Genomic DNA, 21,810 nt, shown 5'->3' on the forward strand with positions numbered 1-21,810 from the left:
TCCCTCTGCACTTCCATGGGGTAGTTAATGGTGACTTCAATGCTCCCAGTGGCTCTGTTGGGAAAGCTGAAGCTGTTGTGAGAGTTAGAGGCTTACAGAACTGTCCTGTGCTTTTTCAATCTATAAGCTCATGGAATAGCTCTGCTAGAAACGCAGTGTTGCCTCATGGATTGATTTCCTTTCAGATCCAGAAGTGGTTTATTTTTGACCCAATCCTTTTCTTCTTAACCTTCTGCTGCTGTGGTAACACATCCTTTTTCATTTCTATTTTTGGTTTGTGGATTGAGTAAACAGGCAACGATCAAAGGGAATGGCTGGGACACAGGAAATTTCATCTCCATTTCATAAAATGACATCTTTGGCTCCAATGCCACAGGCTGAAGGCAGCTTTCCTGTGTTGTGGTGTTCCCACGTGACAGCATGTGCTGTTCAACATCTGAGCTGCTGCTCTCTAACCTAGCAGCACAGCCAGAAGTGCGCAGGAAAGATAAAAATAAATGTTAATCTAGATTTTTGCTCTGCTTATCTGTCCTGAGGCACACCTAAAGTAGTGAAATGAAGTGTTAGGTGGCAGGTGAGGATGAGGCTGATAGGTATTGCTCACTCCTGCACATCCTAAGAAGCAGGAGGGGTACTGAGGTGTGTAAGGTGCTGAGTGCTGTGTGGAGGTGTGTATCTGCCCCTAATTACTGCATAGGACATGGACATCCAGGGTGCCAGCATTGTCTTACTCAAAGAACCAAAGAAAAGGATTGATTCTGCCAAAGACAACCAGAAAAACAATTATTTCAGAGGATTAAAATGTTGTCTGTACTGGTAGCCAGAGGGTACTCCTTCAGCCCTGGAAAATTCTGGGAGCAGTAAGAAATTCTGTGGTGCTGTCTAAAGAGAGATTTTGGTTTAGTTTGAGGAAGTTACCTGAAGTACATCCACGCAGGGCTTTGGCCTGGTGCAGGCAGGTGGGCTCTTAATCCAAATCCAGTTGAAGCCTCTCACAAGTTGCTCAGCTCCAGCTCAACAAGACAAGCACATGGGAGATGTGCCAGGGCAGTGGATTTCAGCTGCTCCTTAGCAAATGCTGAATGTCCAGATGAATAATTCATCTGGAAGGAGAGTGTGAGCCTTTTGGTGAGGACCCAGACAAAGATTCATGTAAGGTCTCCCTTCAGCAGGCTGAGGAAGTCTTTTCATGGAGTTCTTACTGATTTTGGAATACTTTAATTACATATTTTCTTCTAAAAAACTTATAAAAATACATGTTTGTTGCTCTGAAGGCTATACAAACACATTTACAAATAGCCACATTTTTTGAAGATGAGCTATTGGGTTCTACTGACTTTTTTATTAGGAATTTTTTTGTTCTCTTCCTGCCACCTTTTAAGCATGGGCTTCCTCCTTTCAGTCTCAAGGTTTGTGCCTGTCACTGGATCACAGAAATGTTTGGTTTGGGGTTTGACAAAGCTGAGATGCTGAAAACCTCAGGGAGAGGTGAAGGAGATACTTCGTAAAAGCAGCACTTGACAGGACAGAAACATTCCCAGTTGAAAGCAAATTGCTTTGGGAGGCTCTTGGACTTTTTCCAGTTACACACAGGTCAAACATGAATTTTGATATTATTTTGCAATGACACAAACCTCAAATATTATATTTCCAGTGATAGCTTGAATGGAGCTTTTCCACAAGTCTTATCTTTGTATTTCCCATTAAGGGTTCAAAAATTGAGTTCTTAGAGTTACAGCCTCATGAATTCCAGGATTTTGAAGGATCTATCAAAAGATCTTTCTCTAGTCTTGTTCATAATAATCCTCCTGGTCATCTTCTCTTAGTTTTTCATTGTCCTATCAAGAACTTCATAGGCATGTACAGGTCTTAGGAATTAGGTTTAAATACAGACTTCTAATGATTAGGATGGAAACTGATGCATAGCCTGGTTTAAACCCTCAATCTTGTTTGCCATTTCAATGCAGACTCATTGAGTTCACTTGTCAGCCTGGACTTTTTAACATGAGTTTGTTTTTTTTTTTTCTTTTCCCTAAACATGAGTTTAACATTTAATGAGTTTAACAATTTAAACACTTTTGTTCCCCTTCAGCCCAGTGGCTAAAGTAAAGAAATTAACCAATGAAGGAAATATTTCTGTCTATATTTTAATCAGGAATATTACTCTTATTTGTGCTGTGTCTGAGCATTCAAATTCTTTTGTTCTCAGGTTTGTTTGTTTTTTTCCTAGAATATAATCCCTGTTTCCATTAGCTTCCAAACAAGCCAATGGAGTAAATCCCAGTGAAAAGCTCAGTTGCTCAGGAGTTATAGAATAGCCTCCACAGGTGGAATACAACCTCTAGCACTTTTATGTTACTGTTTTTTCCAACCCAGCACAGTCAGGCACCCAAAAAATGGGAATGGTGTTCCTTAAATGATCAGTGCTTTTGCCCTGACTTTCAGTTCCAGCTGCCAAGTGCTGACTGCTGGAAAAGGTAGCTGGTCCTTGTTGTTGCTTCAGGATGGATGAACTCCTGTAAGAACGGACAAACTGGGTGTGGGAGACTGTTCTAGGATCAGCAGGGACATCTGTGCTTTCCTGTGAAGGAACAAGCTGCCTATGGGCCAGGCAGTGCAACCTCAAGTTAGGCAAAAGTCATAAATGACAATTTTCAGCAAAATTCTGTTGATGTGCAAGACAATTATTGTAGCCTAAACCTTATTTATGATGTCTTTTCTTGTCCTTCCTCAGGTATTTTGAGTTTTATGAAGGGCCTTTGGAATACAACTCTACAAAATGCCTGGAATTAAGGCAGGACATCATTGAGGTGAAGGTCTTGTCTATGTAAGTATGACCTAACTGTAAAAAGTAGAAGTACTTAGCAATAAAAGCATTGCTAGAAGTGTTACTTCTGAGGCAGGATGGAATGGTATCTTACAATGACACTGTCAAAAGTTGTAAGGCTCAAGAGATGACATCAACAGGGATCTCAGGAGGGATCTCTAGCCTCATCTCACCTGTACAAGCAGTGTTTGAATTTGATCTGATATCCATTTACAGAACATGGAAGCTTTTCCCATACACTGAGGCATTTTGGTCAGGCCCACAATTATGGCTGAGAATTCAATACGGTGTTTGTAATAACACAAAGAGTAAGAACAGCCAAACTGAGTCATACAAATGATTAGCTTAAGGATCTTTTGTTGACAGTGACCAGTAGTGAAGGCTGAGAAAGGAAGAAAATGTTCAGCCCTTCCTGATAATAAATACTGGCATAGGGATTTGTGGACTGGTAGAAGGAGTCCAGAATGGAGTAATCAGAGTGGACAATAGACATTTCTATTAATTTGTTTAGATATTTTCTGAGCCCATTTGTATTTCTGACCTCTTCAAACAGCAGAGAGTTTCACAACTCAAAACCCCTCAGTGAAAAGGTAAGAAAATGTGATTCTGTGAAACAATAAAATATCTCTAAGTTGTGTTTTGTGGTCCAATAAGTATGTCAGGAATCCAGTGAGTTGAATGAGATGTATATATGAAGCCACTAAAAAGGAACAGGGTGAAAAAAGTGAGTTTTCCAGTACGACAGTGCACAGTTCGGTGATTTTAGTGTTGTCTTTTTGCATTTTCAGCATTTCACTGAGTTTAGGTGCTTAGATTATGCCTAATCCCTCACCACAACTAAAGCCAATGGTTTAGTAGCATTGCAGGCGATGCACAGGGTCTGAAAAGTGCCTTGGGAATGTCAGCTCAAAGTGCAGCTCCACACGTGTATAACATTAAGCAGCTGGGACTACAGAAAATACAGTTTGTTGCTCCAGGTCTGCATGAATCTGAGCATGTCTCCCTGACTGACTTTGTGCACAGCAAAATGTAGGTTATGTCCTTGCCTCCTGCACTGGATGAAGGATACACGAGTAACACAGTTTGCACCGCTTGCTGACTTGCAGCGCTTAAAAATAAATAGGAGGGGTGAGAATGTCACACTTCTCCAATGTTCTGCTGAAGACCAGGAGTTCTGAATTGCTTTATTTTCTTTTTGCATACACAGACAATTCCTTTTTTTTCTTCATCTTACCCAGTGGCTCAAGGAAGGTAGTGGAGTCCTGCTCAGCTAGATACGAGTTACCCTAAATTCTACAGTAGATGCCATGTGACACCAAGCTCTTTTACTCTGCTGGTCTCTTCTGGTGTTCTTGATTCAAATGTGCTATGTTTCCCAAGTCAGCCCTTATGGTAATGGAAGATTTCCAAGTTAATGTGCTCTGGTGGGCTACAGAAAGTACAATATGACCTAATTCCTTCCTGCAACTTCCTCAGCCTGGGAAATGCTTGGTTCTGCTCACATTAAATATATAATTATCTTAAAAGTCTATGCTTTATTCAAACATTAAAAGCCCTCAAGCTTGAAGAGAACTCATTAAGACCTATCAATCTAGGAGAAATCACAGACTTCCAAACTTCTTAGACAGCTTATGCAATTGCTTCCTACCTCTAGATATTTGCAAAGCCTTCATTATCTCTGTTGTCCAAACGCACAAGAATATGTGCGAACTTCAGTGTGGAAGTTCTTGGAATTGGTGATATCATCAAAAAATGAGTCATCCTGTATCAGCCTGGCTGAAATAGGAGTGAGGTTTTTTGTTGTTGTTGGTTTTTTTGTTTGTTTGTTTGGGGTTTTTTTTTTTTTGTTTTTTTTTTTTTTTTTTTTTTGTTTGTTTGTTTTTTTGTTTTTGTTTTTTTTATAATGAGACTACAGGAGTATTGATTAGCAGAGGAGGAGGTAGAGATCCTTATATAAAGAGCTTTTCCTCTTACCATCACAGACTCTTATCCCTACATGTGAACTTATAAATTTTTCCTAAAATAAATTTACCTACAGTGTTGTGCTGTAGGATCTCACAGCTTGCTACCCTCACCAAAATGAAGCTTTAATTGGCCAAATTAGTCCCCTTTTCCAATTCCCCCCTCCTGGGCCCTTCTGCTGGGTGCACCTTTTCCCCAAAACCCAGCTGATCCACAGCCATTTGCTTCCCAGCAGATTTTGGTACAGTAGCTCCTTCTTGGTCAATATTGCATTTTTTATCCTGCAAAAATGGAGAAAGCCTATCAGGGAGAAGAAATCAGTCCCAAACATCAATTCTTGCGTGCAAATTGTTTGGAGTGGCTAGGCCTGAGCAGAAAAAGGAAGAAAAATTATAAATTTTGTACTGTCTAGACTGGCTGATTTGTCCCATCAATTTGCATGGTATTCTATCTGCAGCTGTTTTAGGAAATTAAACCCTGGTAATAAACCTAATTTTTTTTTTTAATATTTTAGGGTGAAACAAACTGAATTGTTTGACAGATGGAAGAGCCTTCAAATGTGCAAATGGGAGATGAATGTCACAGAAGCCAATTTGTTCAAGTAAGAATGTCTCACATTAATGAGACTGAGTAAAATTTACTTTAGTTTGAGTTCAGCTTCTTGCAGAGATCAAAATTTCACATGGATAGCAAGAATAAGCATGACAACATTTGGAGTACCACCCTTTTGAATAAATGTGGACTTTTCCCCCTACTTTCAAAAAAACAACACAGCAACAAGATTTCGGGTGTGTGGAAGTCTTCCAGGAAAGACAAGGAATTTGGTGTGGGAAAGACTTCCAGGTGTTATTTGGGCAGCAGTGAGGATGGAGATGAGATTTAATGGCTGCACCTAATGTGTCAGCCTGACTCTCTGGCTTGGAATGGTAATATCTCTGGTGATACTGCAAATTTGCTCTACAGAATTCTCAAACTTTATTTCTTCTGGATGTTTTAGGAACTGTCAGACCTTGGTTATGACTTTCTCTGGTTGTTTGTTTTTTGGGTTTTTTTAATGGCTTCTCAGCTATTACTCACATATTATCTACATATTTTTTCTGGTCTTCAGAGACCTCTCAGTTAATTTCTGTAGTGTTCTGTCTTTCTTCGTGTAATTTCTATGCTGAAGGTCCTCCATGATCCTCTCAATACACAGAGAAACTGGCCTTGTGAAGGCAACAGTGGATTGAAGCCAAGCCAGTTTTTGAATGTTATATACTGATATATTCCACTGCCATATTTGAGTAGGTTTTGAGAAAGCAAACTATTTCAGGCTGTAGACTGAAGTCTGCAAGGCACTGGTACAATTCAGAGATGTTGTTTGTAATAAGGGCCCCAGCTTTATCCCAAATTCTCTTGCATGATTCCAGGAAATAGCTGTCAGGAGTTAATGAGAGAATGTGAGAATGCATGTGCTGAGTTAGTCATTGACATCTTTAAAAATAACATTGTTAGTCTCAGACTCATAACAGTTTCTCCAACGTGATCTCCACACCTAAGTTTTTTAGGTGTTTGGGATTTTTTTTGGTTATTTTTTTCCCTGTATTTTTCCTGGAAATTACTTGGTAGGCAATTATCAGAGCCCGTTTTGAAGAGAAGAGTCATTCAGGATTACAGCTCATTATTTTAAAAACAGCTGGAGTGAGAGGAATAATGATTGTACCCAGAGAGAAAGCAGAACTTTGAGGTATGGAAAGGAGCCCCTTGAGGTTTGAAGGCCAGAGCAGACGTGAGAGCAATGAGAAAGGACTTTCCAAAGACCACCACGAGGACCATCAATCTATCTCAGGCCACCAGCACCAGCACATTGAACAAAGAACCCCTCCACCCTGTGCACTGAGAGAAAAAAGAGAGGAAAGACTCCTGTCACTGCTTCTACCTGCCTGACTGATACATCAGTGCTCCAGAAACCCTTACTGGCACCCAGATGCAAACATAACCTTTGTCAGCTGGTTTCAGTAGCAACAGTAGTGCTTGTAATTAAAAAGAAAAAAATTGTCTAAAGCCTGTAGGGGAGAGACATCAGTGTGTGAGTTTGTGGGGAAGCCGCTGTCCCTTAAAAGCAAACCAAGGTCTCTGAGTTTGGAGGATGTTTAGGAGAAGGATGAAACATGTAATCCTCTGAGCTGCGGGATTTTGAACTTTGCCAGTCCAGTCCCATCATGTGAGATGGGGAGAATCCAGCAGATTTAAATGGCAGCTACTTGAGCAGCAGAGAGGGATGAAGGGCAAAAGCCACAATAAAGTTTGTATGTAGAGACAAAGGAAAGCAGTTTCCTTGAGAGTCTTCTTCCATCAGATATCAGGCATCCACAAAAAAGACTGTGCCTCTGGAAAACCAGCTGGATGTTAAGGAAAAACATCTCTTTCAATTCCTTAAGGAGCAGCCAGTGAAGAGGTTTTTCTCATATCCCAACTATAACAATTCAATTCCGCTATCTGCTTGTAATTATTTTTGCTGTTAAACATTATTCATTGACTTTTTCAGTCTCATTTGCTGCCTTGATCTGACGGTCATTTTGTGCCATCCTGCATGAGTCAAGTATATGAGAGTAATTGGACATCACTGAAATGTTTGCATAATTCTCTATTTGCTTTCTGGTGCTTGTAATAAAGCCCATAAAGAAGACAGGCTTATTCTTCCAACTTAGAATATGAGGCCACACACCCCAGAGGCAAGGCATTTAATCTGGGTTATTTGAGAGCCATCTGGCCTTGTCTTCATGCTTGTGCATTTGCCACGACATGTATTTTTCACTAAAGGTATCAAACACATTGACTGAGAAATAAACCATCCCTGGAATAAGAGTGAGCAGAAGTCAGGGCTTTCAATGCCACCAGCAAGAGAAGAAAAGCATCCAGGGCAGGATGGGAGGTGGGAAAGGGCATCTTATTCACAAAGTTGCTTTTCCCATTTGCATTTCACGTGAAACATGGCAAAGGGATGAGATCTGAATGTTTTTTCTCTTTTACTCTGAATCTCATGTTTGGGATTTTATGCAGTTCTTATTTGTACTGGAATTTATTCATTTTTTTTCCCAAGGACAAAGAAAATTTTGGTCATTTGTCTGAGATTTTTGAGTTTTAGGCATGACCAGTTTGCCTGGCACCAATCTGCTGGGGCCACATCACCTTCCTGATGCACACATGTGCAAGGCCAAGGGCAAAACTAAAATCTTTGAAGGTTTTTTTTTATTGTAGTCAAAGTGTGCTGTGCTCCACAGCAGTCTGTCAAGTGGGACAGTGTGTCTTTGGGTATTGCTGTGTTTAAATACTGCCCTGCCACATTTCCACATCTCCAGAGGGTCTCTTGAACCCCTACATTTCCTGCCACTGGGCAGGATGAGTATGAGTATGTATCTCATAAAACGTTGAAGGTCTCTAAAGTAGAGAGGGACTAATTCACTAATGTGGTTTTGCCAGGATATGGGAGGCAGAAACTCATCTTTGGGGCTACAGCAGGGCAGAATTTGCAGATGAATTTCCCACAGCCTAGAAGAGACAAGTGTAGGTATCTAATTTACTCTCTTTTCTTTTTGTTTTGCCAGTATTTTCAATCAAAGAAAATTCACCAAATCTGAAGTTTTCTGAATGAAAATTCAGCAAACCACCATTTTACCCATCCTAGGGCTAAAAAAATTTCTTTTTGGTGAAAAAATACCTTGTTGGGAGTAACAGCAATTGCAAATCCTGTGTCATGCCATCATCTCCTTGATCTTATTTCCTTTTCTTTTCACAGGTCTACTCTGTCAAGGTGTTGCAACGCCCCATCCTTTCTGTTCACCACCCAGAAAAATACTCCCTTGGGAACTAAACTGAAATATGAAGTGGACACAAGTGGAATCTTTCATATCAACCAAGAAATCTTCAAAATGTTTCCAAAGGTACCTCTGCCCATTTGCAGGATCAGCTTCACTGTACTTGATGTATGAGGCACTATTCTGTAGCCAAGCATTTAGCACTTGTTTGACAAAATTCACTGCTTATACTTTGAAAATTTTTATTTTTGATACAATATTTTAGATGATTATTCTGTTTTCTGGTGTCGTCTGCAAAATATATACATACACATCCATCCATATATATATATGTAATTTCCTGCAGAATATTGCTGGCTTAGGAACAAAGTGGATAATGAAATAAGAAAGCTAAATAAAAGAGACACTGATTTATCAGAACTTTTACAAAGTATAATATTCACATATAATAAATCCAACATTTGAGGGTAGATCTGCTTTTCTTTTTGGCATGATTGTTTTATAATTAATATTCACAATGACTATTTTTATACTTATTTCCATTTTCAGATTATCTGTGAACGGGCTTCATAATTTTTAAATGTATTCATCATAATGATTATTCAAAGCCTTTCCAGCAAATAACACTTGACCTCCAGGGGTATTCAAGGTTATAATCAGTGGGCAATTCCCTCTGCACATAGTGACTGATGAGCAGGAATGGGCTGATGTGGCTGCAGATTTACCACGAGGCACACCCCTTCAATTTACAGCAGCATACTTGGAGGGAGTGGCTGAAATTGATCCCTTTTGAAAAGCCAGACTTATGTTCTGGTTAGGTATTTAGATTTGTGCCATTGAACCTGTCCTTCAGGGTCCAGCCACTTCTAATCCTTTGGCTTTGTGAGCACTGGTGAGAGGAAGGGAAGTGTTGTTACCTGAATGTGCACATGGGGAGCTGGGGCAGAAGCAGGGAAAGGCTGGGATCCAGGAAAGCACTTTGGCAACTGGAGACGTGCAAAGAATGGCTGCATCTAAGTTATCCTCAAAACCCTGCCTGATCAGGCTGATGAGTGCAGGAAAGTCTGAACACCTGAGATCTGCTAGGTTTGTCCTAGCTGTGCTGTTTGTCCAGGTATGATCAGGGCGCTGTGAAGGCATCATTACATGCCAAAATGCCTTTGGGGAGTCACTGGGCAGTGACCAAGGCCACCCTCTGCATATGAGCAGGGCTGCAGCCTAGTACATGTAGGAAATAAAGGGCTGAAAATGCAGAAGCAATGCTGTAGGGGCAAGAGCCTTGTGCTAAGCTTGGACACCTGGCTTCTGATTTCCCTTCCAGCGCTGCCAAGGGACTGTGTGTTAAGAAATCACTGCATAAAGCACAGACAGCTCCATATTTCCTCTCTGTCAGACAGCTGCTGCTTTTCTCAGGCAGGTGTAATTGCATGCCCTTTTTGCCTCATGGCTTATGGATGCCGTGGAAAGATCCTGGGAATAATCACCCAGAAATGTCAAGCCACTCTTGCATCCCTCTGTAGTTTGCAGCATGAGGTTATTGATAAAATATGTATGTACCAAAAACGAGCACTCTCATGCTTATGTAAGCACATCCCTACATATTCATAAGGTGTAGCATGGCTCAGTTCTTCGTCACAGCCCTCTCACCCTAACAGCCCAGTTTGTTCTCAGGATGTGATTTTCACTCTCTGGCTTCAACAGCAGCTGCATCTCTGTGTGTGAAGGCAGGATTTTGCCCAAATATTACAGGAAGATTCATCATCCACAAATTCATAAAGGTGCCTGACCAAAGGCGGTGCTGGTAGTGCAAATGCTAATTAATAATCATTAATACTATTAGTGCAATTAGAGTTGGTCAGCAGTAAAATTGGGGCTGCTTTCTGTGATGTGCTGTCTGACAGATTTCTTGGGCTTTACTGGCTGCCCTGGAGACTTCCCAAAAGCAGGACACCAGAGCCTGAGGAGCCAGCAGTTTGCAGGCAGCTCAGAAAACAGTGCCTGAGCTACACTAATTCATGGCTTGTGTCCTCACGTGGAAATCAAAGGGGAAAGCAAATGTCTAAAATTACTCCTTATGTTATTGAACCTGGGAAAAAAGAACAGTTTATTGGTTTGGTTTTTTTTTTTTTCCATTTGAGTTTGTTGCCTGTTCCATCTGTAATTGCACAGCAAAACATCCCATCACTTTGTGTAGAGGGAATATTGCACCCCAGAAACAGTCAGCATCCTATGAATGAGGCATCAAGGTGCAGTTGCAGAGGAAAAAAAAAGGAAAAAGTGAAAAAGAGGCTTGTTGCCTCCATGTTTTGGGGTCTTTAACTGTTTCCTTGCCGTGCTGTTGCAGGACATGCCGTACCACCGCTCCCAGTTTAAGAGGTGTGCAGTGGTTGGGAATGGAGGAATTCTGAAGAACAGCAGATGTGGCCGGGAGATTGACAGTGCAGACTTCGTGTTTCGGTAACCACCACGGCTCCATTTGCCTCTTTTCCTGCCTTTTCTAATGCCAAACAGAATATTGCAAAGCTGTTCTCTCTCACATGGAAACATGACATTTGCTAAATTGGCTGTGTCATGCCTGCTTCTTGCACAAAAAGCTGCATTTCAAAAAAACCCCAAAACAACAAGGAAAAAAACCCCAAAAAACCAACCAACCAAACAAAAAACCAACCAAAAACTCCAAAAAACAATATAAAACCCTCAAAAAACTAAAAACTCCAAAGCATCTTACTTTATAATGTTTTTTTAAATTAAGCTTTGAGGAATTATTTATCCCTAACTCAGTGGGGTTAATCACTGACTTATTGGCTAAGACTGTTGCTCTCTTTCAGGATATCCCCTGCCACTGAGGTTGTGGATTTATCTTTCTGTGGATATTACCCTATAAGCAGTGTCCTATGAACCTGAGCATATTTTCTGAGGCAGATCTGAGCCTCTATTGAGTGACAAGCAGCTTGGTCAGAAGTTAATTGCTCACAGCTGATGTGCCTCAGAAGTGTGTTTCTGGACTGGTGTAGAGCTCAGGTGTTCAATAACAGGATTTACTGTAATCAATAATCAATCCAGGGCCTCCAGAGTCACCAAAATAACTTTAAAGATTAAGTGTCTTCACTGCTCCTCACTATATGTGGAATTATCCAGGTTTTGCATAAACTGGGATGTCCCACGATGAGTGTCCCTGATAAGAGAGTCTAGCAGCAGTTTTATAATCCTTAATATATATGAGAAAGATTTTTTTTTTTTGTTATTCATATGCATGACTAATCCCCCTCTAAATCCTGTTAAGCTCTTTGCCTGGGTCATGGCATATGACCACTAGCTCACAGATTCATGACTTGTTCTCTAGAAAAGAAAAATCTCTTTATTTCAGTTGGCCTATTTTCTGATCTTGGGTATATTACTGTCAGTTTAGAATAACCACATGTAAAACAATTAATTTCTCTGACTTCACACCAGCAAAAATTAGATCAGATTTTGGTTCAGTGGAGTCTTAATTTAATTTTATATCATATGAGAAAATTGTACAGGTCCTATATTCAGGATTCATTCTTTTCAGACCCCTGTGTCTTCCTCTTATTCCAACTTTATAGAAAACTGTTATCTTAGTTTTCAATGAAAAAAAAAAGTCTGTGAGAAAGTCCAGGCTTCACATAACTTCTTTAATAAAAGCTTAGTGTACTCCATATGCATTAAATAATTACTGTAGATTCCCCGCTGTTGTGTTGGATCACAACCATAAGCATGGATGAAAGGAGCAGCCCATGTGACACATGGAGATGGCAAGCTTTTAAGCAGAAGCTGAAATATGTCTGGGAAATCTCATTTATGTTTAAAGACTTTTAGTAGAGGTCCTGTTTTACCATTGCTACGCTTCCTTGAATGGTACCAAAACAGGTGAAAAAAAGAGGAGATTATTACAGAACTTAGAAACTGGGTTGTGTTTTGTACTGTAACAATTAAATAAAGGTTTAGTCTACAGAACTGGAATATGAATAAATATATTCGTGCCAAAGAAACCCCTGGTTCACTATCTCCAAATTGTGGATTATGCAAAAAAGATGTGACAGTGTTTTAAAACTCAAGGTCAGTTTTAAAGTAAAGCTTGTGTTCAAGGTCAGGTTTGAACACATCTGCTTTCCAGTCACCACTCCACTAAACTATCAGGAATCATCATCTTGGCCAGCAGTGAAATTATTTAAAACATTTCACAAGCTGTTTATGGAGCCCTGATTACATTCAACAACACCTTCAGGACACTTGGGGAAATCTTTTCTTGTGGCCAGCAGCATGCAGCCAGGATTGTTCTGTGAAGTAAATTCTGAAAGCAGTTAGTTGTAGTACAATAGGATATATAAGATACACACCAGGATTGTATTTACTAGTAGTTATTGTCTGTCTCCATCTACTGGCCAGAGCAGAGCTCTGTGGTGGAACACCGGGTGAATTTAGAGATGGGACTGCTCTCTTGGTGGGGATTTTTTGGAGTCTTGTGACAAAAGTACAGTTTGTGCAGATGGGACCATTTTTATAAGGCATTATCACCTTCAAAAAATTCAGTCACTCTTAATCCTCGTGTGAATTTCCTATTCGGAAACACTGAAGGTGATTATTTGAAAACCCTCCTCAAATATCATCTAATAAGCACAGTGCCCAGTGCTTGGTGGTACTGGGAGTGCCCAAGGACTTGAGTTGCATGACCCAGCAGAAGAAAGCACTAGAAATGGTATTATCTATAAAAAGGGTAGCCAAAACCAATTCCCTGATCAGATAAAGATGGGCTATCTGTAAGGTGGATGTGAACTTTTTGAGTGTTAGGACTTTGAAGGAATTTTGTGCATTCTTCTGCTCCCCAAACTGTCCTCTCTCTTTGACTGAGAAATTATCCTGTCAGCTGAACTGTGGTATTGTGAAAACAGTAAGCATCTCTTACCCTAAATGCCACCACAGTTTTTGCTCAGCCCGGTTCTTCAGAAACATGGACAACTTTGAGAATTAGGCACTGCAGTATTTCTGAGATGTGGGGGGTCTGAACAGTGATGGTTTTAATTGAGGCTTGCAGGTCACTTTAAAAAGCTTTCAGTGTCACTCAGTGCCTAACTCTAGCTTAAAATGAATGCAAAACCAGTCGCCAGGCCACACGTTTTATCCCTGAAAACACATGCTGAAGGTTTTTTTTCAGCTGGATTTCCTTTGGAAGGAAATAGAGTGTGATAGCTTGTGAGTGTGCATTTCAGTAACTTCAGCATCTCCTGAGGGATGCTCTAAATTTTGTGAGATGATGTATCTGGGACAAGGCCAAGGTGAATGGAGGCAGGGCAAAGTGAAGGCTTGCAAATCTCACAAGTTTGCTTCCAATAACTTTGGTGTCCTGTGGTGAACTTGCAGAGTCAGAATTGCTGCTATTACACCGCGTTGGGAGATGCTTAAAAATGGAAAAGGAAGTGAAGCAAATAGTTTGGGATTAATTAGGTCTGGATTGATTTCTCTCTTGTGGAACATTTCCCCTAAATTCTCCTGGGTATAAACCGAAGCATCTTAAAGGCAATGTTTTAGATATAGTTTATTAATTATTGAATTCATCTCAGCTGCTGCTCAGCAAGCCTTTGATTTTATAGGCTGATTGGCCTTGGAGCTTCAATCCTCTTTGCATCCTAAACTGCCAGAGTAAATAGGTAAATTGCTATTAAGGAGGCAAAATGAGCATTGGCTACACCTGCAAAGAGGGGTGATCTCTCACAGGTGAGGGAGCAAGAGAGGTCTTCACACAGCCCTCAAGAACTTGTTAGATTATTGCACAGTTTGGGCAATATCAAATGTTTTGATACAATTTTAAATGCTCACTCTGTTTCTAGATTTGTTGCTTGGCAGAAATGCTTAAATAAATTTTATTTTCTAGTCCTGAAAAGGTGAAAGAAATATTTAAACTTTCTTACTAATTTCTCTTTTTTATAGATGCAATTTGCCTCCTATATCTGAGAAATACTTCATGGACGTTGGCGTGAAGACAGACGTCGTGACGGTCAATCCCAGTATTATCACTGAGAGGTTATTTCTGTTTTTTCTGTATTTTCATTTATCTTGATTTTCCAAATCTACCTTCAACATAATTCTGTTTAACACAATTTTTTCCCAAATCCTACTTTATGCCATCACTATGAATCATACATTTCATTCTGAATCAAATAAGTAACAAGTTGTAGAAATGTGTTAAACACTTAAACCTGCACTTTGATGATAGAAAATGGAAAGGCAATGAGCTAAAATTAAATTAAAACAACAGAGCCATCCTTGCCCTTCTCTGCATGCAAGTCCCATTCAAACATCTGAGAAACATTCAGGGTGAAAGAAACTGGATCCCACCCAAAATGTTAAAGTCATAGAATCAGAGTCATTAACATTGGAAAATTAAGATCATCAAGTAAATAAAGTAACACACATTGTAGCATGTTTAAAAGAAATGTCAGTGAAACTTTACTGTAGACAGGATTGACTAGGTGATTTTTATTTTAAATTTGTTAATGCCCTAATGCTTACATTGTGACATTTTTGGGACCATGACGCTCATTACTGCTTTCCTTTCTCAATGGGGGGATGTGTTTCTTTTCTCAAGCAACATAAAATAATTTCTTTAACTTTGGATTTCTTTTAAAAATGTTACAGTTAGACATTTTAAATACCTGCTAGCTTTGGTGTTGGCCTCTTTTTTATACATCTCTGCACTGCACAGTGCACCACACACCTTGGGAAAAATTACGTACTTCTAATAATACCATGAGAAGTGAGACAGGATCAGAAATGGCCACAAGGTTATTATGAAGTTATTATGAACTTTTTAATTTTTAAATTAAATTTTAAAAAATATTAAAAACTGTTTCGAAAAAATAATAAATAAAAATACGTGAATGAATTAATTAAATAAAAAATTAATTAAATAAAAATAATTAAATTAAATAATAAAAATTAATACTTTTAGAAGTTGGGGTTGTTTTTTTTTACTTTTTTAGAAGTATGTAATTTTTACCCTTCATTTCATGCTGATGCTGTAGCTACAAATCTAAGTATATTCCTGTTGATAACGGGAAGCCATCAACGGGAAGCATCACCTCAATTATCCCTGCATCAGAAATGTTTCGATAAAAGCCCATTGGGTGTGTCTTGCTGGGAACGGGCTGACCACCACTCACCACACCCTCTCCCCGTCAGATTCCACAAGCTGGAGAAGTGGAGGAAGCCCTTCTACGACGTGCTGCAGGTGTACGAGAACGCCTCCGTGCTGCTGCCGGCCTTCTACAACACACGCAACACGGACGTGTCCATCCGCGTCAAGTACGTCCTGGACGACTTCGAGTCCCAGCAGGCAGTTTATTACTTCCACCCCCAGTATCTCATCAACGTCTCGCGCTACTGGCTCGGCCAGGGCGTGCGGGCCAAGCGGGTCAGCACCGGGCTGATCCTGGTGACTGCGGCCCTGGAGCTCTGCGAGGAGGTGCACCTCTTCGGCTTCTGGGCCTTCCCCATGAACCCCTCAGGGATTTTTATAACTCACCACTACTACGACAACGTCAAGCCTCGCCCCGGCTTCCACGCGATGCCCTCGGAGATATTCAATTTCCTCCACATGCACAGCAAGGGGATCCTGCGGGTTCACACGGGGACCTGCAGCTGACAGGGACACGGCGAGAGTGCGGCAGGAGCTCGATGGCCTGTGTAAGGTGTAGGAGGTTTTGTTACACCCCGAGATTATGCAATAATTGTTTGATATAAATTTCCTCAAGGCATTGCATCCCATAAGATCTAGGACACCAGCATCTTTCCTGCTAGCAGAGTTGGGTCCGTAACAGTGTAGGAGAAGCAAAACTCCTCTGCCCCAGGGTACACGCTGTCCTGGAAAGCAAGTCAGATAAGAAGCACATTTACAATACATTTAGGGATAAATACAGCACATTCATATATTTATCATTTCACTATGGAGAAAAGCACCAAACTTTTGAGGAAAAACAGAGGTGGAGAATTTTAGCATAGATTATATGACTTTACATAGGATTCTGAATTGAGTACCTTGGGGTATTGCCAGATGTTATTGAACACTCTGTTCTCTGGCCTTTAGATTTTTGAAAATACTCTTTAGCATTATAGCTTAATGGGGATATATAACATAAAATCTTTGTTCTGTAATGTCACAAAGTGTTGATCAAAAATAGCAGATAGATGTGCTAGGAATAAACAAAATCACTTTATGAATTTTTTCAACCAGGATAGAACAGAATGTTGAACTCCCATTCACAGCAACAGGTAACTGTGTGAATCATATTGTGATATCCTTTTAGAGATTGTTTTTTCTTCCTTCTTGCGCCTTGCATTTCTGTTCTCCTCTGCTGATTGTGCTTCCTTCCTCCTTGTCTGTGATGCTTTCCTTCTGGCTAACACATGGCAATGAGTGCACTTCCTCCTACAGCCACCATCTCAGCATCACATTGGAGTTCTTGCTGAAGAAACAAGCTCCTTCACAAGGTTTTCTTGAGATGAAGAGCAAGGGGATTACGTAGTTATATTTTACAAGTTGATTTTTTGGTTCACCATAAGATAGAAAAAACCAATTTCCTTGTTGATTTTTATTAGAGACTTTGTAAAAGGTATCTGAGTGTTGATTCATTGTTGTGCAGGTTGAGTTAACACTTTCAGGTATCTGTAATATGTTAATGTCAGGAAATGAAATTAAAATTCAGAGAAGTTATTTTGTGGCTTAGATTATGATGCTTATTTTAAAATTATGCATCTTGAGATGTCAAATGTCTTAATGTGGTGTTTTTGTATATTGAGAATGTTATTAGGATAGTAAAAGGGCTGGTGGTGTATTCTTTAAATGTCATCAGTGTAGCTCTGTCAGATATGCCAAGCCTAATTTTCCACCTGCTACAGTTGACAAAATCTTGAAGCAGAAGAGATGCCACAAGTTGCTTGAGTTTATTTTGTGGTAGTAGGCTGCTGGCATATGCCCTTTCATACTGGTATGACTGCATACACAGGAGGTGAGGGTTGCTGTTCCAGCTGTGCTGGCATAGTTAAATGAACAGAGTTTCCCTGTCTAAGTTCCTAGTCTGAAGCACTTGGGCTGTTGCCTTGTCTTGTCTTGTGTAGATTACAAGATCTTTGATCAAGGATTTGAAGTTTAGAGTTCCGTATGAGGACTTTTTTTTTTTTTGCTGGGGGCTGGGGGGGAGAGGGTTTAAATCCAAATATGGACTTGGATTTTGACTTTGTAATGCATGAATGCACAAAGCTTCTTTTAAAAGCGTCTGTGCTATGCTGAGAGCTGTGCAAGTTGCTCACACTACAGATAAAATGATCACAAAGAAAGTGAAAGCACATTGGTCACCATTTCAAAAGTCCCTGCTGGCCAGCAGTGACCTGGATGGTATGTGAGAGTGCATTTTATTTACACTACACTCCTGAGGTTTGATTGCCTTAGAAGCAACCCATATCCTTGGCAAAGGTGTCAGAAGTCACCTGGGAAACATCAGTCAGGGGCAGGTGAAGGACCAGTGCTTAAGCTTAATATATTATTTGTGGTGATGTGTTTTAGGTCTTAGAGTTACACTGTGTGTTATTGAGCACCCCCTCGTATTGTCTACCTGTGAAATAGGCAGCACCCCCATCAACCTGCAGGTGAAATGGTTTCCTTGACTCAATATGCAAAAGAGATCTTTGTCTTTGCTGTGTTCTGTAAATTTGTGTGCAAAGGGCTTTGACAATGAAGTGCTGTGATGAAAGTGCTATTTAGAGAGCAATGTGACACTGCAGGTTGGCCGTCTCGCTGTGCATTAAGTTTTATGATAACAGTAATGACACTGAAGCTGGTGCTCAGAGCCCTTACTCCTTATTCTGCCTGAGTTTGGGACTAGTAGTGGCTTCAGGTTTGCTTTGCTGCTGCTGCTCTGCTAAGGTTACCTTCTTTAGTAAGAGATTTTTCTTTACTATGGTGATGGAAGTGAACAAAATCAACTGAAAGGAGTCTGATGCGTTGCAAAAGGCACTTCAAAAAAGATGGGAAAGCACTTGAGAGGCATCCATTTGTTGATAGAAATAGTGCAAATCCCTCTTTTTAGTTGCAAGGAATCCTTTTGTACAGATAAAAGGATAAGCAAAACTGCATTTACAGTTAATCTGTAAATACAGGGTCACAGACATTTCCTTTCCATTGTTTGCTTCATATAAATGAGCAATGTAAATTCACTGTAATGAGTGCAGTGTTACTGTGTTTAGATTTTGATTGCTTATAAATCTATAGCTACTATATTTTTTTAATGATTTTAAGAAGTGTGTGCAGGTTACTTGCACATATGCACCAAAGGCCCAGTCTTGCCACATTTGTCTGAAAAGAGCCCCCATTCAGGTGGGTGGGTATTTTATTTGTGTGGGACTGCAGAAACAGGCCCAGATATTTCTGTGAAGGTGTACATAGGTGTACAGTTAAGGAGTGATTCACAAGCCAGAAAGATAATTAATGAAATATATATAAAATACTCATTGAGATTAAATACATGTTGCAACATGTTCACTTTCCGATTCATTTTTCAGGTGTTGCTCAAAAAATGATTGCAAAACTATGGCATTTGTCAGAAATTCCATATGTGGAAGGGCTTTTGCAGAAAGAAGGACGCTCCTTGGTTTCTGCCATCATTCTTTTGTGTGCTGAGCATAAGAAAATATTCTTTTGACATCAATCATTTTTCTGATTTTGGGGCTGGTTTTGTTTTCCTTTCTCTCATGAGGTCTAAGCTAAATATGTCCAATCTTAACCTCTGAACAACAGGATATATGAGTGATAAGAAGTGGCTGTCAGGTGTGTCTGCTGCAAGTAAAGGATGTGTGTAGCATGTTGTGCTTTCCCAGAGAAAAGTCTTCAGGCCCCAGAGAAATCCCCCCACCAATAATTCTGATCTGTCCATGAGCAAAGGCTGTCAGCTGTCTGGTACCACATCCTGAGCTTGAGCTGTAATCTCAGCTCTGCTGCTGAGGATATGAAGCCTGAGACAGGCAGGCAGAAAATGTTATGGTTTAATCCCCAATTCCTCACATTATTTAGGAGAATCCCTTAAGAAGTTCCTGATATCTGCATACACTGGCAGTGCAAGTTCAGTTGGAAATGATAACTAGGATTGCTTTGACTTCATTGTCAGGTCAACAGAGGAGGCTTATGAATCTGCCAGTGCTGTCATCAAAGGGAAGGAAGTATTTAGCTGGAACAGTTTAGCTGATTGCTTTTGATTCATGAAATCCAACTTTGCTGTTGGACAGAATGGCTTCAATGGCGATTGGGCCATTATAATATTTTAGCATATTTCCTGTGATTGCAACAGAGTTGTCAAAGCCAGCTCATGAATTGCAAAAGGGAGAACCATGCCATGACAGCTCCTTCTGCTGCTATCTCAAGGAAGAGAGGGACCATGCTGAGCAGGTCTGTGGTCTCCTTGAGAAACAATGTGGAGGGAATACAGGAGACTGCAAGCACAGCACTGCTCCAGAGCCTTTAGTGCTGTGGAATAACACGACAGAAACAGATTAAATTTCACAGCTTGCAGCAATCAGGGGTGGCTCCTCCAGCCCTTGAAAAGTCCACCCTCTTGCAGGCTCAGCTGATGATGAATTAAGGGTGACTCGGGATGGCCAGATGTAGTAGACAGAAGGAAATCAGCTCCAAGAATAGTCCCCTCTGTGGGTGTTTGGTGAATCAGTGGAAGGGCTGCTCAAGCCTTGGAGGCAGGAGCGCTGGTGGTGACGCAGCTGCGTGGGTGAGCTGCCCGTGCTCAGCCCTCCCTGGCAGCGAGGAGCAATCTCTGCTTTGCCTGTGAGGGAAACTGAGGTGGAGAGGCAGGGAATCTGTCCTTTTTGATCTCCTGAGGCCATATGGCTTGTCTGCTTGTGTGCTTGGGTAGTGAATGTGAAATGCTCTGAAATGGGCCTTTTTCCTGACCCCACTCGCGTCTGAGTGTGCAGAGAGCCTTGGAGCCTTTACAAGTATAGGGAAAAAGGAAACAGCAAAATCTGGCAATCCCTAAAGGGCCAGGTTCCCTGGGAAATTCTGGAGTGAGCTGAGTTGCAGGAATAAAGAAGTCAGTATTTATGCTTAGGGCCTTTACAAAACCCAGTGAAGCGTGTGGAAATTTTGTGTGCCCCAGAAATGGCCCTTGATCCTGGGCAAAACGAGCAGCCTCTTTTTTCCCCCTACCTTGATTTCAGATACACTTTTTAATATGCTTTAGATACAGTGCAGCAGCAATACCATGCTTTTAATGGTGTGAGTAAAGAACAAGCTCCTCTGGAAGCAGAAGTGTTGTGACTGTCACTCTCCCTTCCAGATTTCATCAATTCATATTTTCAAACTCATCTATGCAAAGCATTTCATCGTGGTAGTGTAAATCATACATGAGCCCTCTGTACCCACATTTGGCAGTGTGTATGTGAACCACAGGCCTCAGGAAAAGAGGGTTTTTTCTGCTTGCTTTAAAATACCAGCATGGAATTTGTCAGTGATATGAATGTGTTGAAGGCAGGATGCAGCCCACTACCTTTGAAGCCACCACAACATTCACATTTAGGTTCAGCAGAAAAATAATTCAGGCCTTATGTCAGTGCTTGTAAGCCAAGCCAACAACCTGCATCTCTCAAAAAAACCCTCCCAGATTATTATAATTTTGTGTCTTGTTATCATCCTGTCTAATGTGGGTGAGCCTGCTTGGCATCCTGTGTTGTCTGCATGGTATTAAAAATAAAAATTAAAAAAAAAACAAAACTGATTCTATTCAAAGTTGAAATTGTACTTAAGTGCTTTTAAAAATAAACTTAAGGGAAATCCAAATGTACAAGAAGCGTTAGGTTGAGGGAGCCTGGGTGCCAGGCTGTCAGCACCTCCAATGCTCCCCACAGCTCTGAGCATCCAAGAAACATCAGAAATGAGGGGCTGGGCCACAGTGGGAAGCTTGAAGAAAGACAAATCTGCCTCAGCGCTTCAAGGATTGAAAGATGTAAATATGTTACCAATGTGTCTGACTTTCTATTTAGAAGCCATAGATGTTCTCAGTGTTTGATCTTCGGGTAAGTTGGTGTACATTTTTGACTGTACTAATCACTGTAAAATGTGTTAGCTTGTAAAACAGTGACAAAATAAGCCAGAAAAATCAGACACTGCGTTGGCTGGTTCTCGAGATGTTTGTTGTACCTGAAACT

At 40.6% G+C, this 21,810-nt stretch overlaps 1 protein-coding gene across 2 annotated transcripts in view; it reads left to right on the forward strand.

The window, feature by feature from the left end:
- Positions 1 to 21,371, forward strand: part of ST8SIA5 (ST8 alpha-N-acetyl-neuraminide alpha-2,8-sialyltransferase 5) — a 74,356-nt gene extending 52,985 nt beyond the window's left edge. For both annotated transcript variants that reach the window (XM_064403246.1, XM_064403247.1), the window contains 6 exons: positions 2,735 to 2,827; positions 5,304 to 5,390; positions 8,568 to 8,712; positions 10,931 to 11,043; positions 14,536 to 14,628; positions 15,787 to 21,371. In XM_064403246.1, coding sequence (XP_064259316.1) covers positions 2,735 to 2,827; positions 5,304 to 5,390; positions 8,568 to 8,712; positions 10,931 to 11,043; positions 14,536 to 14,628; positions 15,787 to 16,249 — 994 coding nt within the window. In that variant the 3' untranslated portion in view covers positions 16,250 to 21,371. The remainder of the gene's footprint in view (positions 1 to 2,734; positions 2,828 to 5,303; positions 5,391 to 8,567; positions 8,713 to 10,930; positions 11,044 to 14,535; positions 14,629 to 15,786) is intronic.
- The last annotated feature ends 439 nt before the right edge of the window (positions 21,372 to 21,810 follow it).

This window comes from Passer domesticus, chromosome Z (genome assembly GCF_036417665.1).
Source record: "Passer domesticus isolate bPasDom1 chromosome Z, bPasDom1.hap1, whole genome shotgun sequence".
Lineage (NCBI taxonomy): Eukaryota > Metazoa > Chordata > Aves > Passeriformes > Passeridae > Passer > Passer domesticus.